General features: G+C 49.8%; 1 protein-coding gene across 31 annotated transcripts in view; it reads right to left on the bottom strand.

Moving 5' to 3' along the window:
- Lrp8 (LDL receptor related protein 8) overlaps positions 1 to 18,677 on the bottom strand; it is a 73,416-nt gene that overhangs the window by 14,945 nt on the left and 39,794 nt on the right. For 3 of the 31 annotated variants that reach the window (XM_074080065.1, XM_074080075.1, XM_074080066.1), the window contains exons 4-13: positions 17,457 to 17,585; positions 14,108 to 14,497; positions 13,146 to 13,271; positions 12,238 to 12,360; positions 8,766 to 8,885; positions 8,135 to 8,260; positions 5,011 to 5,185; positions 2,556 to 2,783; positions 760 to 878; positions 383 to 522 (exon numbers count right to left, since the gene is read on the bottom strand). In XM_074080065.1, the coding sequence (XP_073936166.1) occupies positions 383 to 522; positions 760 to 878; positions 2,556 to 2,783; positions 5,011 to 5,185; positions 8,135 to 8,260; positions 8,766 to 8,885; positions 12,238 to 12,360; positions 13,146 to 13,271; positions 14,108 to 14,497; positions 17,457 to 17,585 (1,676 nt within the window). The other 28 variants (XM_074080072.1, XM_020158412.2, XM_074080085.1 and 25 more) reach the window with 25 other exon arrangements.

Raw genomic sequence — 18,677 nt, 5'->3', positions numbered from 1 at the left:
CTGAATTGCATAGCATCTCCCAGGCCATTTTCTATAGTAAATGATGTTAAGGAAACGTACATTCCTTCCTGTCTTCCTCTCCTTATTGGATGCCTTCTGAAAATAAGACAGTGTTGGCTGCTGGGGGTGCATAGAGGAAACACCCTGCAGAGCAATGCCCCTATAAGAAGTACTCTGAGAGAGGGCTCTTGGGAAGAGAGCACAGAAAGTGCTACAGAGCCTTTGTATGCAGGCAGCTCTCAATTTGTGTATGACCACATCAATTGGCTTCCATGTTCCTTTGTTTCCATTTGTACAAGTCTCAAGGAGGAATCCTATGTGAACAAACTTTCTCTAGGTTTCAGCTTCCTGTAGGGGTTCTTCCTCCCCTCACAGAGCTCACCTCAAACACAGCTATCCCAAAGGGATGGCTCAGGAAGTCAGTGGAGAAAATCAGCATCTTTCTGTTGCCTCCGCTGAAGTCAATGCTGGACAGCTGGTGCAGCTTGGAGTCCACCCAGTATAAGCGCTGGTTTAGCAAATCTTGGGGAAAAGAAGGGGAGGAGGGACCAGGCTAGAATCACTAGGCTAGCCTGGATCTTCACTCCTTTGTACCTACTCCCTGCCCACATTCCAGGCCTCAGTCTGGACCCAGTCAGGGAACAAGGTATTGGCACCATGAGGGGACCCAGAATCAAGACCCACTGGGCTCCTGACAGTCTTCAGTCAGGATCAGGTGCTACAGCAGGCTTCCAACCCAGGGAGCTAGGCAAGGCTCACCCAGGGTGATTCCATTGGGCCATTCAATATTGTCTGACACCAGTGTTTGCCGGTCCACACCATTGAGCCCAGACTTCTCGATCTTTGCCTGGTAGCCCCAGTCAGACCAATACATGAACCTGAAAGACAGAAGAACCCAATTTGACTTCTTGTTGGAGACATGATTAGGGTGGTTTGAGTAACAAAGGCTCAATGACCCACTGAATAGTTGAGGATTATGCTTAATGGGGACTGGAAGATCTCTTAAAATCCTTTGGAACCACCACATCTTAGAATTAGCAGGTACTTTAGCCATTACCTAATTTGAGAAACTGGGGAAACCTGGATTCCTCACAAGTCCACCCAGCCTCATATGGGAAGATACACTTATGAGTCCATGTGGTTAGTTCATATAAGCTAGATGTGCATTTGGAGGCAAATCCATAATTACAGGTACAACCACAGCCTCTGGGCCTATCTCTCCCACTTCTGCCAACTCTAACCAGAGCCCTAGAGAGTCAGTGTGGGAAGATTCCTTATAAACTCTCTCTCTACAGGAGAAAGTGGTTGACCTTCTCAACTCAGGTAACCCTCCCTGCTCCAGAACCCTCAAGTCTACTAGGGCTGGTAGCACCCCACTATTATTAATCCAAGATATGCATTAGAACTCACCCACCCTTCATAAATAGTTCCTTAAGTAAACTCTCCTCCAGTTATCTTACTTTGAGTTTGCAGTGGGTTTCCTGCTGGGACCATAACAGATCCACAGTGTATCAGGGCTGGGCATAACTATGGTTTGAGGGACACGGTGTGGTAGGTGCAACACCAGGTCTGAGTGCGAAGAGACCATGAATGAGTGAAGTGAATGTTTGTTTGAGGTTTTTTTGGTTTTTTTTTTTGGTGGTACTGGGGGAGTGAAGTGAATGTTAAGGAGATGGTTTAGTGTCTGCCAGGGTGAATAGTTCTGGGCTGAGAGCACCTGATGCACACTTGGTAAATGGCAGCTGTCAGTTACTTATCAAGACCTCACACAGCCTCCCATTCAGCTGCCCCCAACCAGCTGACTTCACTTACAGGTTTTCTTTTCCCTGTTCAATAACTAAGGAAACAGCAGGAGTAAGAAGCTGGTGATGCTGGTAGACTCAACATGATACAGCTGCTAAAAAACTGGTGCCATTTCAAGAACTCCACTGAAAGGGGAGGAGGAGCATCTTGTTTGTTCAGAATCCCTAAGCCCCGCAAACCAGATGTAGCCAAAACAAAGCAGCCTAGGTGGTTGAGAGGCCCAGAGATCAGGCAAAAGGGGTAGGGATGGAGGTGGGCAGTCAGGAGCAGAGGAGACTCAGTGACTTTGGTCCTCAAATCTTGCTGGCTGTCCTGCAGACATGTTTTATGTAACTCCTCAGGCCAATATAGGAAGTTACAGGGAGACAGATTTGGGATTGTGAGGAAAATCTCCACTTTAATGGGCACAGCTTTCCTACAATGTAATAGGCCCCAAGTAATGAGCTCCCTACCCCTAGGACTGTGTGTAAGAGCAGCTGCCAGACACCCACCCACAGCAGTCTAAGGAAACGCTTCTGTCCCAGGAGCTTCTACCAAGCAATCTCTAGAGCTCTTCACTGCTCTGAGGTGCTCTGATCAGTAAAAGGGAGTCCACGGAAAATCTGGTAACTAAGCTGCACATGGACTTTCTTTGCCATGGCTTGTGTCTGACTATCCCAGTCTTCTAGAGCCCCTCAATAGCTCTTGTGACAGACACACAAGGACTGAGCTCCTATGATGGGGGAATGAGAAATTCAGGTGGGGGCACTTACCCTCGCAGGGGGTCCACAGCGATGGCCCGGGGTTCACTGAGGTCACGGCTGAAGAGAGTGCATCGACGGCCACCATCCACTGTGGCCACTGAGATGGTCTTATTGCCCGAGTCTGTCCAGTAGATGTGCTTGTGGACCCAGTCCACAGCCAGACCCTCTGGAGAGTGCAGCTGCTCGTCAATGAGGACCTCCTGCTCTGCTGGGTCACTGGCCTTGTCCATATAGGCGCTTAGGAGAAACCAGGGTATAGGCAGATGTCCCACCCATGGAGCTGCCTGTACACCATTCCCCTCTATCTTCCTTCTAGACCATGGCAGTGGATTTTATTTTTTTTTATTTTATTATTCATATGTGCATACAAGGCTTGGGTCATTTCTCCCCTCTGCCCCCACCCCCTCCCTTACCACCCACTCTGCCCCCTCCCTCTCCCCCTACCCCCTCAATACCCAGCAGAAACTATTTTGCCCTTATCTCTAATTTTGTTGTACAGAGAGTATAAGCCATAATAGGAAGGAACAAGGGTTTTTGCTGGTTGAGATAAGGATAGCTATACAGGGAGTTGACTCACATTAATTTTCTGTGCGTGTGTGTTACTATGGCAGTGGATTTTAGAGAAACTTGGCTAATCTCCACTCAACACATTCCCTAGGCCACCATGGGAAGGATGCAGGCTTGAATCAGTGCAGTCAGGTTAATGAAAAAAGCATTGAAGGATTTAGCAGCAGGGAAATGGAGACTACATTATCCTGGGGGAGTGGGAGAAGACTTTGTAGTTGAGTCCTGAAGTACTAGTTCAACAGGGGTACAAAGTATAACATTGAGCAAAGAGACCAGCATGTGCAAATGTCCAGAGATGAGCAAGTTCTGGAATCATGAGATGTTTGGAGGGTAGAGCTGGTTTGTGGGTTGTAAAAGCTGGAGATAAATGTAGGTGGAAACCACATTCTGAAATGGGGTTTTATTCTGGGCCAAGGGGGTGGTGGTAACTAAATGAGTCCAAGGACACAGGCACATTAGATCACTGTGGCACTTGTGAAAAGGATGGTTGGAAGGGAAGGGCATTAATGCAGGGAAGCTGGTGAGAAGGTGGCTATGATATGCAGGTGTGAAATGAAGATAGTTCAAAGAAGGCTGTATAGTGAGAATGGAGAGAGGGGCTGATAACACAAAGATACTCGGGAGGACTTTGCTTCCCAGATGCTGTTGTTCTCAGCTTCTCTTCTTCCCCATACCCTCTCTTTGGGTGATTAGTTTCATAATGTCCACTGCTATCCATAATTCTGACTCTCTAATCCTGAAAATTCTTAAGGTTCAGACTACTAAACCAACTGGCTGTCTTTGGATGTCCTATGGGCACCTTGAACTCATCAGGACCCCAAATTGCTCAGGCCCATTCCTGTTCTTCTCAGCTAAACAGACAAGACTGCCCAACTTCCAACCTCTGATCCTCCTCCAGTGCTTCCCATCTCAAAGAGAAGCTCCATGAAACCCCCAAGCCAGACACCTGAGACTCTCCAGATTAACCTGGGAGTTAATTTTGACTCTTCTTCCTTCAGCCCCCAAACCAGCCTCTCTTCAAATCTTTCTCTTCCAGTCACAATTATTAAACAGGCTCTGCTCTAGCTCTGTTTCCACGTGTATAGGTGTGAACTCAGTGTATCTGTGTGCTGGGGAGACGTAGTTGTCAGTGAGTAGCAGTTGGTAATTTGTTTCCATCCACTCACACAGCCCATCATTCTTTCAACAATGACTCAGTGTCTAGCCAGTGCCTGGTCATAAGAAATCCTGCCAATCTCAGGACAAAAAGGACATAACTGCCCAAAGGAACCACAGCTCTTAGGGAGGGAGGCTGATGGCATCAGAGACAGATTTAGGAGAGAAGCTACTCAAGTGTGCAAGGAGTTTCCAAAGTGCCACAATTCACTGCTGTGGTCACCGTCAGAGTGGCTGGGTATTACCATCCAGGAAAATTTCTCAGTTCCAGATTGGATCAGAGGTCTCCTTTATACTTTTTCCTCATGGCCACCACAATGAATGTCATTATGTTATGAGTAGGATCTTCCAGGATGGAAGAGACCAGGTCTCAGTCATCTTTGAGCCCCCAGAGTCTGACACCCAGATATGCAAGCTGTATTGGAAGTCTTCACCAGTGGCCAGGGGGTTCTTCCTTTCTGCCTTGGTGGAGTATTTCTTGTGTCTTGCACTTCCTAGCTGAGCCACCAGGGCTTGGACACAGCCCAGGCATGTGGGCTCAAAGCTACTGTATTAATAGAGTTCTCAGCCTAGGCCAGCCCAGGGAGTGAAGTCCTGGTGCTTCCACAGCCATGGTGATCCTGCATCCTTTCCCACACTCAGCTCTGGCTTGAGAAACCCTAGAGGCAGAGGCCACCCATTCTCTTTCAACTGCCAATCACCCCACCTCTCCAGGCCTGGCTGCAAGAGTCATGCCACTCACCTATAGATCTTGCGGTAAGAGAGGTCACACCAGTAGATGCGATTGGTGGCAACTTCCACATCTAGTGCCACAACATTCTTGAGCATGGGGATGAGACGTGAGTAGTCCCGCTTCACCAGGTCTATCCTCCGCACCTCGTGCCGATTAGTGAAGATTAAGGATGGGCTCTTACCAACTGCCATGTAAGAAAGTTGAGAGGTCAGGGTCAGTGCATCAGGAGACCAAGCCTCTGCTACTAGTTTGTTATATGACATCTCATGTACCTGTAAAATAGGGATGATAATCCCCACCTCATAGGATAGAGGAGCAGAAGAAATAATGAATGCAAAAAGCATAAGATGCAAAGCGCTATACATAAAGATTTGTTCCTTCTGTTAGATACAAACTCCCCTCTGTGCGCAATGGATAGCACATTGGACTCCCTCCAAACTTTACAACACCCCCATTTCCTCACTTCATTGAGGCCTCCTGCAGTGTAAACCTCATCACTGGCCCCTCTAGCATAGCTGGATTCCAGCTACCAGAAGATCTGCCATTCCCTTGCCAGGGCAGGGCTTTCTGCCTAGGGCAACTACCACCCTCTCTGCTTGGGGCTCCACTGCCACAGTAAGGGGCCGCCTGGGCAAGTAAGTGATTCAGTATGGAGGACAGAATATCAGATCTTCCAGAAGGCTGCTCTGAGCATTAAGTTTATACAGAGGGTGTCTGGTGAAATGGCAAGAAATAGTCAAGGGTCACACGACAAAGGGTTCTGTGGGCTAGGTGAAGTCGCTCTTTATCCTGAGCCACTGGCAGAGATAGACATGTGTAACATCTGACATATTATATAATCTGACAGATTATATAGATCCACAAAACCCATTTTTAGACTTAGGGTTAGATTTTAGGAAGATCATCAGAGACCTAGACATTCCTGACTACTCCATGTGGAAGGTCACTGTCCAACAGGCTTATGGGCCTAGCACTGGCTCTCCCAAGCTGTTTTGAGATACATCAGGCCACTCTCAGGCACCAACACTGAGTGGCAACATTTTGCAGCACCTGTTCCTGGAACTACCTGTGTCTTCTCCCCCTCATGTTTTCCAGCTGACATTTCTGTATGCCACCTGGTCCTTCACTGTGCACCTGTGCCAGTCTAATGTGCTCCCTGGGGACAGGGTGGGGCTAGCACAGAGCCATGTAGAGGCTGGGCATATAACCTGTATGTAGTGATGGAGACTATTTTAAGGCACAGGGTAGATGAGAAGGAGGCTGTGGCACAAATAGAAAGCAGGAAAAAACAGGGCTCAAAGTGCAGGATGGGGCAGGAAGAAAGCTAGGTGGCCTGTCTGCCACCAACAAACTGATTTTCCTTACCCCAAAAAGAGAGCAATGATGGTTTACCTCTCTAAAGTTAGGGGCTGAGTTATGGCGCATCTTGGGGTAATTCTTAATGACAGCTGTGACAGTAACAGGGACCTTGTGTGTTAATGAATTTTGAGTTTTTGTATACTTGTGCTTTAGATATTCCTATGTATGGATTTTGTTTATACACGAACAATTGTTCATGTGTTGTCTCCACTGAACATATATAACATGTTACACATGTCCTACATGGAGGTAAAAATAGGCTAAATGGTACATGTGATATGTAAATGTAGCTGCTATACAGTGTACAGTGTGGGTGTTATGTTTTGGGATTTATAGGCTACATATCAAGTATTATGGCTTCTGTGTTGTTATAATCTGTATGTGTGTATAGTATTCATTTATATTAACTACAGACTCATACATCCAACTGCCTATACAGTACCTCCACTTGGACATCTAAACAGCTTTATTATACTCAGCATTTCTCCCATCCAAGTACTAACCAGGCCCGACCCTGCTTAGCTTCCGAGATCAGATGAGATCGGGCGCATTCAGGGTGGTATGGCCATAGACTATACTCAGCATTTCTCAAGCAGTATAACATTCTCCCAGTCCTGCTTCTCTCACCATCTTTCCCAAGCCCAGAAATAGCAATCCTATTTTTTCAGATGCTTGGCCAAAAACCTTAGTCTCTTTGACTCCTTTTTCTCTAACATTCCACACTCAATCTATAAGCAAATCCTGTTAGCTGGCCTTCAAAATATACCCACAGTCTGTTCATGTCTTAATATTCCCACATCACTTCTCTTCTGGATTACTACAATAACCTCTTAAGTGGTTTCCCTGTTTCCTCCCAGGTCCTTTGGAGTCTACTCTTTGCAATGCAGCCAGATAGAACCTAAATGTCACATTCTAACTCCCCTCTACTCAAAACTCTTTGAGGGATTTCCTCAGATTTATTGAGAAATCAAGTCAGCTCTTAACAATGGTCTACAAGGCTTCAGGGATCTGTTCTGACTTCATCACTTTCTATTCTCCTTGCTTCAACTGTATTGGCTTCCTTGATGTTCCTTCAATATCCCAGGTGTATTCCTTCCTTAGGGATTTGCACTTTCTGTTCCTTTAACCTGAAATGCTGTTTCTGAAGATAATTTGGTGGCTCACTCACCTCCTTTAGGTCTTTACTCAAATGTAAAGCCCTTATCTTCTTAGTGAGTGCTTCCCTGACCATTCTGTTTAAGACTATAGCCCACTGCTCTCCTGGGCTTTCCTATCCCCATTTCTTACTTTATATTTCTCCCTACCGTGCATTGCCACCTGCCATGTGCTGTATTTTGTTTACCTGACTTCTCATCTGTCTCACTATTAAAATATGAGTCCATGATGGCAGACAGGGATTTCTGTCTACTTTCCTTATTGCCAAATCCCCAGTGCCTATTAGGTATTCTCTTTAAATAATTGAATAAGATGAGTTAATTCAGTTGTCTAAATTACAATGTGTAAGTCAGCACATGTCATGCTCATGCGTGCTATGCTGGGTTTGTGGTCCAAGTGTGTTGTGCAAGTGTAATCTCTACAGGCCATACTGGTCGGCTCTACAGTGTCTATGTGGGTGTTAGTGTGCAATACATTGTGCATAAGATGCATATTTATATTTTGAGCACTGCATGCGCAGCCTGCTTTCTGTGTGTGTACACAACTGTTCCTCATGTGTGGCCGCATGTTGCTTTCTCTATCCCCTCACAGCTTCTCCCTGACCTTGGAGTGTCCATACCTACAGCCTTGCAGTTCTTGGTCAATGTGTCCATCTCATAGCCAGGATGGCACTCACACTTAAAGTAGCCTTTGTAATTCACACAGATCTGGCTGCAGGCATCTGGGTCTTCGCACTCATCTATATCTGTGGGGAGGAACACAGGTCAGAATTGGCAGGACTTCTCGGCACAGTGACTAATGCCTGTAATCCCAGCTACTTGGGAGACGAAGCTCAGGAGGATCAGGGTTTGAGATGAGCTGGGCAAAAAGGTAATGAGACCCTATCTAAACCACTACATGGGCATGGTGATGTGCACCTGCCATCCCAGTTACAGCAGGAAGTGTAAAATAGGAGGATCACAATCCAAGCCGGCCTGGGATAAAGCGGGACTCCATCTCAAAACCAACCACAGCAAAAAGGGCTGGAGATGTGGCATGAGTAGCAGAGTGCCTGCCGAGCAAGCGCAAAGCCAGTACTGCAAAAGAAAGAGAGGGGAGGGGAGGGGAGAAGAAAAGAGAGGAAGAGTAGAGAAGAGAGGAGAGGAGAAGAGAGGACAGAAGAGGAGAGGAGAGGATAGGAAAGGAGAGGAGAAGAGAAGAACTGGCAGGATGGTCTGCCTTTGCTTGAGCAGATGGGGGATAGGTCTCACCACCACAGGTTTTCTGGTCCAGGAGCTGGAAGCCTGCTGGGCACGTGCACTCAAAGCCAATCTTCAGGTCAGTGCAGATGTGAGAACAGCCACCATTGTTATGCAGACATTCATTCACCTCTGGGGAGGGACACAGGCTTGTGAGGATTCAAGAGCCCAGAAAAGGTGGGAACAGGGCAGGTGTGGGGCCCAGAGTGGAAGCAGAGCCTCAGGGCAGTGGAACTCCCAAGAGCCAGGAGGGCTGGAGAGCCTCAACCTCATTAACCAGAAGACTAGGAAAGGAGAGGTTCAGACCAGACACACATTGGGACAGAGTGGAACCAGAACTCAAGTCTTTGGCCTCCCAGGCCAGAGCTTTGTCCAACTACCAGCCTGGAGGCAGCTTGGCCTTCCTTGATGACCTGAGGACTTTCACAAACATGTTTCTTACAGCTCCTCTTTCCTTGTGACATCCAAGTTGAAGGGGCTGCATGTATCCAACCCTCAGAATACCCCAAGAATGCCATTTATAATGCCCCTGCATACACTTCTCCAGCCTCAGGGAGCTTACTTTCCTCCTGGAGCAGCTGACTCTACTTTGGAACAACACCAGCCCTTATGAAGTTCCTCCTCACAGAGTATGTTCCTGTAGCCTTACCCTGGCTCCCAGCTGTGCTCTATGGAACTGGCCAGGTGCATGTGATCTCTCAGAACTTCCTTAAAGGGCTTTTTTCTGGTTCCCTGCCACTCAAGTGCCTTTCTCTGGACACATTCCATCTGTCCATGTCCCTCTCTAGGGAGGGTCCAGAGTTAGTTTGCCAGGCAAAGGGAGACTACCTACACACAGGATGCTACCTACTGTTTCTGTGGTCATCTAAGTCTCCTAGGCTAGGCTTTTTTCTATATAGTTCTGTCAAGTCAATTCTCTCCTACTGTGAACTATTACAGTGGGTTCTTTCCAACTCCTCCCCCTTTGGCACCAGTCCCTGTTTCTCTACCTTCACCACAGGCCTGGTCCCAGGATTATTAACTGCTGCAAGGGATGAAGGGATGCCAGGAGATCATCTGGGTCTGGTTCCCTCATCCTCCACACCCTCACTTCCTTCTGTAGGGTCCTAAGGGAGGTCAGGGAGTCCAATACCAGGGCTTACCAAGTTCTCACAGTTTCTCCTGAGCTTTAGAATCATAGAAGGTTAACTTCACAAGCCAAGGGAAGGTGCAACACCACCCCTCTGCCCACCAGGCTCATGCATGCCACTCCAGCCAAGCCAAGCAGAGCTGAACTGAGCCATCCCTAGCCATGCATACAGCTGGGTTTGAGCTGCCCACCCCAGGCCATGCACAGCTGTGGGATGCCCCCACCACCAGCCGGAGCCATGCTTAAGGAACATCCCCTTTACCCCTGGGCCTCCTCCTGTTTCCCCGGAATGTTGGTGCAACTGAAAAAACAAGACCACAGCAACCCCATGACTTGGGGGTCCAAAAGCAGCTCCATCAGGTCCAGCCCTGGGAAGCCACAGACTCTTGGGAGAGGGCTGAGCCATGGTAGCTTTGGAGTAGTTTTGGGAGAGAGGGGTACCACCTTCAACAATCATCTGTCACTACATGTCCTCTCTTGTTCTGTATTACTCCCTGAACACCATTCATTCATTTATTCTCCCATTTGCTCACGACCTTATTCATGCACCCACTCACTTCCTTCCTCTCCTTTGCAGGTAGCAGCAACTCCACAGTCTTGTTTACTGACACTTGATGGAATGGCATGTATAGGTTTCCCTGAAAGGGGAAAAGGGAGGGCTCAAAATAACTCTGGCTTCTGATGAAAGAACATACAGCGTCCTCTAGGGCTTAAGTAGGTTGGGAAAAGAAAAAAGACAGCAAGTCTAGATCTGTCTGTCCCTGTCCATCTCCCCTGGAAGGCCTGAAGAGAAGTCACTGACCTTCCTTAACTCTGTCTAGACTGGAGGTGATTCTGCTGGGGAGCTGGGAGAGGAAGGAAGCAGACATAGTGGTCCAGAAAGGTCTGAGAAGCATTTGAGGCTTCCTTCCATGGAAGGAAGCAATGATGTCACTTTCCCCAGAATGTGCACACACTTACATGCACACATTTGCGTGCACACGTCTACATGCACACACACAATAGCTTATGTGCAAAGGCACAGACCAGCCCGCAGACCACACCGACACATTCACACAGTCATGGGAGCACACACAGAGATGTGTGAATATGATTCCCCTGCCTTACTCAGAGGAGATGTGGCTACAGACACTGGCCACTCACCAGCACAGAGACAGAAAGGTCACTCACAGACACAAACACATGCATACATACTTCTCTTTGGTGTATCATGCAAAAGACAAGAGAGTAGAGAGTTTAGCAGCTGAGTAGTCCCTGGCTAACTGCATATGCATTTTGTGGGGAACTAGGTTCAGCTGCTCCTGCTTCCCCACTCCCTTTTCCACAGGTTCTTCTGGGCCTTCACTTGGCAAGGCCTGGATCAGGGAAGTGTCTGTCTCTTATAAGCTCAGGTGGAAGCTGAGTGACCTTCAAGTTTTCACAGTGACCCCTCCTTTCACAGTCAGTTTGGGGTTTTTTGTTTTTAGTCTTTAAAAGGGAAGGAAAGATCCTGTCAGCTCTAGAGCAGGCAGTCCCTCTGAGTGCCAGGAGAGGCAGGGAGGAGTTAGGGAACAGTCTGCCAGAAGGAAGGAAAAAGAGGGTTGACCTAGGCTCTGTCTTCCTGTGGCTTCTCTGTCCAAATCTCCTGAACTCCTGACCTTCTGGGGATCAGCAGAGAAATGACTCAAGACATCCTGAGCCCACCCTGGGTTCCCAGTGTTCTCTGGGATGTTCATCTCACCTACAGTGCAGAGCCTCTGTTCTCTTTGACCTGGAACCCACCTGCTAGTTCTAGCCTTCAGGAAAGCTGCCTTACGCCACTTCTCACTCTAGTCTAACCTCCAAGTATGACCTCCCCAGCAAGTCCCAGTTCCTCAGGGCTGAAGGATGGTGCCATCCCCTGCTGCTGGGACTGCCCTACTCTCACCCAGGTCTGGCCTGAGCAATGGTCCTGGGATTTGCCCCAGTTGGCTGCCTGGTTGCTCTTCCCTGCCTCTTCCTCTGTTGGAGGTCTCCTGCTGGAGCCTGCAAGGCCTCAGATGCCACGGCCCTGACTAGGTCAGCAGGAAAGGAACTCTGAGGAAGAGAGAGTTGCAAAGCGCAAACTCTCAGAGGTCTGAAACTGGAAGGAAGGAGGAGAGACGTGTTTGTGAGAAGCAGCCTAATTTTTGAGCATCTGGGCTGGAAAGAAAGACCTTTAAAGTTTTGTAGAGATGCAGAACAAGAGGTCCCCTCTGAGGTTACAGGAATTGTGTAATGAGGATCAGAGCAAAAAGTGTCAGAACAGAGGGGCATATGAGGGTCTTGAGCCCAGACGCCAGGAGGGGACATGAGAGGAGGGTTAGTCCAGCCATTGTGTGTAGACAGGTACAGTACCACACTCTTTCAGAAGCTCATCCGACCAGTCTTGGCAGTCCCTCTGAGCATCACACACTTTCCCGCTGTCCACGCACTCGCCACTCTTACACTGAAATCTGCGGGGACCCTCACAAGTTGACTCTGTTGGGCCAGACAAGAGAGTGAGCAAAGCTGAGTCAGGGCCCACAGAAGATGAGCAGAGTTCCAACATCAGCCCCCACAGATCTCTCGGGGAGCTCAGGACAGACAGCTGAATCCAGGGCCTGTGGAAGCTCTATTCATAGGACAGGATCCCAAGGACGACAAGGATGCCAAGCCTCATCTAACTAGGCAGAGACAGGGGGTCTGTGTCTGATTCGGCAGTGCTGGGGCTCTAGGAGGGACTCTGCAACAATTCTACAGAGACCCTAGAGACTGGACTGACCATCTCCTGAGGGGGAACTTTTGCACCATGGGACCTGAATAGGAAACGCTGCCTCATTGCCCAACTTTTATCCATTCCCCTGATAACTAGTAGGTTGGGGTCCTCTCTGTTCTTGTAGGGTGCAAGTGGTGACCAGAGGAGCCATCTGAGAATTAAAGGTGCTTCCTGGGGAGCAGGATTCAGCCTTTGCTCAGTCTGAGAAAGAGTGAGGGAGTCACTCAGAAGATTGGATGTGATCAAAGAGGAGGGGGACTGGACTTCCTGCAGTGTCCTTTCCTAGCCTTTTTTCAGTTAATGTAAAGTTCTTAAAAATCCAGTGCAGGTACCACTAGGACCCTACAGGAAGGGAGCCAGGTGATACAGAGGCAAGCAATCCTCTGGGGGGAAATGCATATCTGGGACCAAGGGGAAAACCCTCCTAACTCTGCTCTGTCTAGATCAGGGAGGGCGTTTGGGCTTTTCCTCACAGAGGATGCTGCCCCTTTGCCCTTACCACACCCACCCTGCAGGCAGCCAGCTTCATCACTTCCGTCTGGACAGTCTTGTTCCCGGTTACAGCGTTTGATGGCAAGGACACAAGTCCCATCCCCACACTGGAACTCATCCCCACGGCAAGTCCCTAGTGCTGCTGAGAGAAGGCAAGAGGAGAGGTCATGATCAGTGTGGTGTTGGGGTAGCTCTCCCCAACAATGTCACGCAGTATTTCCTCCACCCCTCAAGAACAAAACCAGTGGTTGAGCTTAGGAGTCCTCAAAGGACACCTGACCAAGGCACCTCCAGTGTACACATGGGGAGACTGAAGCTCAGAGAGGGGAAAGGCCTGTCCAAGGCCACACAGCACTCCTGTTGCCCTGTCCACCACTTCTCAGACCAGACATGTGACCTTCCACTTAGTGCGCATGATTTAATGATTTTGTCTATTCAGTCACCCCTTCTTGAGCCAGGCACTTTGCTGAGTAGGGATGAGAAGCCTAGAGACCACTTGGAACCACCCATCCCCTAGGAGTTCAGGTGCAGAGGAGGGCTGAGGAGTGCATACTAAAGGACATCACAATGTGAGATGTATTGTAAAAGGAGAGCAGGAGGCAGCCTCCTGAAAGGACCCAACCCAGCTGGGAGGTCAGTGGAATGTGACAGGTCTAGCAGACAGAAAGGACAGTGAGAGGAGCTCCAGAGCATACAAAATCTCTGGGCAGAGGGTTCAGTGCTGACTGCCTGGAACAGCCAAACTGTAGAGACACAGGTACCAGTGAAGACGCCTGGCTTCTGGGGTCAGACCTGAGCAACCCTGCTTAGGAGTCACATGACCTCGAGCAAGTCATGTCAGTCTCCCAGCTTAAGTCTCTGTTAAAGCAGGGTCATTTGTTCCGAGTAAGGCAGGGAAAAAAGCAAGCCTGCACCTGGCCAACTGGTGGCCAGATCCGCAGGCCCTGGGTGGGGCTGGACGACATGGAGGGGGCTTACGGCAGTCGGCCTCGTCCGACATGTCCTTGCAGTCGCGGTCGCCGTCGCAGCGCCAGCCCAGGTGTATGCACTCGCCGCTGCGGCAGGCGAACTGGGTGGTGGGGGCACAGGCTGCGGGCGCCGACGTGGTCCCTAGGCCCGTTCGGCCCGTTCGCCCACAGAGCTCGGCCGCCTCATCTGAGCGGTCCTCGCAGTCGAACTGGCGGTCGCAGACCCAGCGCTCGGGGATGCAGGCGCCGCCGCCCCCGCAGCGGAACTCGTGATGCCCACAGGCCGGGTCCGCACACCCGCGCTCATCGCTGCCATCGCCACAGTCGTCGTCGCCGTCGCACACGAACACGGCGGCCAGGCAGGACCGGTTGCTGCACTGGAACTCGTGCGGGGCGCACACTGCGCAGGACAGAGAGCCGGTCGGCCGGCCGGACCCCATTCCTCCCGCGACCCTGCCCGCTGGTCCTGCTACAGGGACTCTGACCTTCACCTATGGGCCAGAATAGGTCCTGCAGGGAGCCTGATCGGGGGCCATTCAGTCAGGGACAGAAAAGGGAAGCTTCCAACGGGGGCCCTGCCACTGATACACTAGATCACCATGGGGCAAAACATACTTGCCCTCCCTGAGCTTCCCATGGTTCGCTGAGTAAATGAAGAGTCACAGTTCTTGCCCCGCTGCCACCAGCATGGTGGGACTAGGTGGGGGGAGGGGGGTTGCTCAAAAGCTGCAGAGTACCGCCATCTTAAAGGCCAGGAAATGCTCTGTAACATGACTAACCCCAAGCACAGGAGCTGGGGTTGTCCCTGATAGCCTGACTGCACATAACCCGCACATTCTAAGTTCCCAGCCTGGCGTCTGTGGCTCGGGCCCTACCTCATGCCTGTACAGACTACAGTCCCTGCCACCTTAGACATTTGTTAGGCCTAGTGCACATGGTCCCCCTCCAGGCCTTTGCTCAAGTCGCTACATTCCTGAGAACCCACCTCTTGCCCACCATTGCCTGAACATTCTTCAGTCTTTAGTTCTCATCCTGCAAGGGTACAAATTTTGCTTCCTCGGTAACATACTTCATGCTTCCCTGCTTGGGAGATCTTCCTCTTCCTTTTGTGGCCTTGCACAGCCACCCACACATCTGGTTTCATGTTTTTTTCTATCTGTCCCATAGCCATAGATGGCCTAGGTACCACCCTATGACATGAGGGCCTGGCATGGAGCTCCCAACAGGGGGTGAATATGGAGAGGCTGAGTTAATAGACTGCCCATCTGTGGAGTAATTAAGGGGTCTGCAGTAATTAAGGGCATAGGTCATGGCCCTGCCTGGGATTCTGGGCTTCCTCTCTATGGTAGGCTAGTCTGAACTCAGAGAGGGAAGACCTCAGCGACCTGCCCAGTTGCTTGTTTGCAGATAGGAAAACTGAGGCTCAGAGAGAGGAGGAACTTTCCTAGGGTCACACTGGCAGTCCATATTAACTTTCCTACTTTGACCCCCTCCTGTCAGCTTTTCTGGGTTTTTTTCTCTCTTCTTGAATTGTAAGCTGCTTTCAGAGCAGTGACTTCCTAGCCTCCTCCCCTCTTTCTTTGTGTGTTCAGACACTGTGAGACTAGGTGGGTCAGGGATGCAGTGGCTATGACCACAGGTGATAGGGTTGTGGCAACACTAGATCTTTCCATGTGGGGGCGCTCAGAGTCTGTGTGTCTATATTTCTGGTGGAAAAATGTCATTTTTCATTGTTTTTGAACATAAAATAAAGTGATGTCTTCAGTTTCACACTGCAGGCAGCTTATGTCATGTGTTTCTGACAGCTCTACCAAGTTTCTGACAGCTGCATGTTTTTCTCCTTCTGGGCTTTTGGGGTGTCAGGGCACTGGTGGTAAAAGCACAAGCTCCATGGTGCTGTAAACCCCTCAAGATGATACTGGAGGCTAGATTAGCTCTCCTCCTGCCTATTTAGAGTCAGCTCGTACCTATGCAGGAAGGGAGGACTCCTGCCTTCTGAGTGTCCTGATAGGAAATATTTCTTAACACTGAATTCTCACCAAGATTTTGGAGCTGATAGTAAGTCTAAAATCTGTACCACCTGGGCTCAAGGACCCCACTCCCAGCACTCACACATGGAAAATGCACAGCAATGGGCGAAGGGAGGCTCTTTCTCCTCTGCCCAGATGGGAGGGTGCCAAAGCAAAGAAGCCCATTAAGACCTTCTAACAGCTCTGGCTCCTACAATTAATGGGAAATGTTCCTGTCCCAACATGCCCTGCAATAGAAGCTGATAGTCTTTATATTGGAGGAATCATCTGATTATGGGGATGGGGGAAAGAGGAAAGAGGATTTTCACTGGGTACTGAGTCCTTGAAAAATGATCACAGCTGAAGAAATGAGCCAGAGCTATCACTGGGGCTTTAAAACTGCAGATCCCAGCTAGGAACTCCCTTCCACACCCAGATACTTTCCGCTTCAGACCCATCCAAGCTCCAGACTTAGATGGCGAAGAGGCACACAGAGATGAAGGGCAGTGTGTGAGAGACAGCAGGGGACAAGTGCCTGGCAAAAGCCTTTCTGAGTGACCACCCTCACCCTCAGCCCAGTAGCACAGCTGCTCTGTTTTCCCCTATGATCATATGCTCCCAGAAGGAGGACTGTGTAGCTCATTTATCTCATTGTCCCTTCCAGAGCCTGGCTCCAGGCCTGGTACCTAGTAGGTATCCATTGAATTGAAATGAATGAGGCCAGGCCATGATCCCCACTGGCCCAGGTCTTGCTGGCTGTTCCCTGGGAAGGAGCTAATCCTCTGTTTGAAGCTCACTGAGGTGGAACTATCCCAATGACCACTTCCATCTGTCCCTGCTGAGGCTGTTGGGAATATCTTCCCCACCCTGTACCGTGTGTGCTCAAATCTGAGATTTCAGCAACAGTCCTTCCCAGCTCAGGAACGTGCCACCATTGCTCCGTAAGTCATGCTCCCTGCCTTGTAAGATCCCCTTTCCTTACTCAGAGATTGGTGGACTGGTGGAATGGATGAGCAGATGTCAAGCATGGTAAAAAGCTTTGCTTTTCAGACCTTAATTTGAATCTCAATTCCATCACTCAGCCTTGGGCACTTTTCCTCCCTTGTCTGAGCCTCAGTTTCCTCACACATAAAACAGGGGTGACAATGGCTACTCATGAGGTGGTTGTGAGGATGAAAGAAGAAAGTGTCTCCCGAGTGCCTGGCCATCACTAGTGTCCTGGTCATTACCCTTTCCTTTCCATATACCAGTCCTCACAGGGAAACAGGCCTCTCCCCTGGAAGTGGCCACCACTCCCCAATGCTGCCTGACCATGCTTGGCAGACCCTGGGGTTCTGACCCTGGACTCACAGGTAGCACAGCCAGCCTCGTCTGCTCCACCCTTGCAGTCCTTTTCCCCGTCACAGCGCCACGAGGCAGGCACACAATTGTGGCTGGTGGGTCCACAGCTCAGCTTCTCTGCAGGACACACTTGCCTGGCTGTGGAGACAGACATCATGCATGGCTTAGCCAAGAGGGACACAGGGCATAGTGCCAACCAGTCCTACCACCCAGTTCCAGCCACCTGGAACAAGGCCCTAGCAGTCCATCAGGAACTCTGCCCCTCTCAGTTTCTTCATCTGAAGTCCATGTCTGCCCCTAAGATTTTCCAAATCCTACAAGTCCTCTCCACGCCGTGCCTAATGCTCTCTCACGGCCTCCTAGTCCCTAGCACTCAAATCCCTCCTTGATCCAGTGACCCCTTTCTGGGGTCATCCCTCCAGGCCTCTAGCAACATGGAGCCATCATGCTCTGCACTCTTTCTTTCCTGACATTTCTAGCTGTTTGCCCTTGGGTGAGATATGCCCAACTGGACCTTAGTTTGCCTTCTAGATCAGGGACTCCACAATCTAAACCTAGGGATGTGGAGGGCTTACCAAAGCCCCAGCAGCTCCAACCCACCCCTTAAGCCTCTCCTCCAGTGATGGTGCTGAGCCTGCTGCTGAGCGCAGCCTCTGTGTGGCAGGGCCAGCGGGACTGCACAGCCATAATTACTGCAGCGGCAATCAGAGCTGACTCAGTCGGGGGTCTAAAGCCCCAGGGTTGACTCTCAATTTGGAAGAAGGAGTAAGCAACCTATTTGAGGTTGGGGATGCTCTTATCTTGATCCACATGACAGCCAAGGCAGGTGCACTTGAGACCTCCACAGTCGGCTCCTACTGCCTTCCAGGGCATGTAGGAAGCCTGAGGTCAGTGGTCTCTAGGATGTGCCAGGCACAGTGCTAGACACTTCCATTTAATTTTCACAATAACCCAGCAGGGTAAGGATTATGTCCGGGCCTCCAACATGGAGACGTGAGCTTGAATCATAGCTCAATCATTCACTGGCTATGCGACTGTGGCCAAAAATCCTTATCTTCATGCCAATAAAGTAGCGATGGCACTATGACCTGCCTCATAGCATTGCTATGATGATCAAGTTAGTGTCTATAAAGCATTTAGAAGGGACATCTAGCCCAGAGCTCACTGCTCCCTGTTGTTATTATCCACACAGAACTATTCTTCAGTAGTATTTATTGAGCACGGCTGTGT

This window comes from Castor canadensis, chromosome 7 (assembly GCF_047511655.1).
Source record: "Castor canadensis chromosome 7, mCasCan1.hap1v2, whole genome shotgun sequence".
NCBI lineage: Eukaryota > Metazoa > Chordata > Mammalia > Rodentia > Castoridae > Castor > Castor canadensis.
This window is presented reverse-complemented; position numbering and strand designations above follow the sequence as displayed.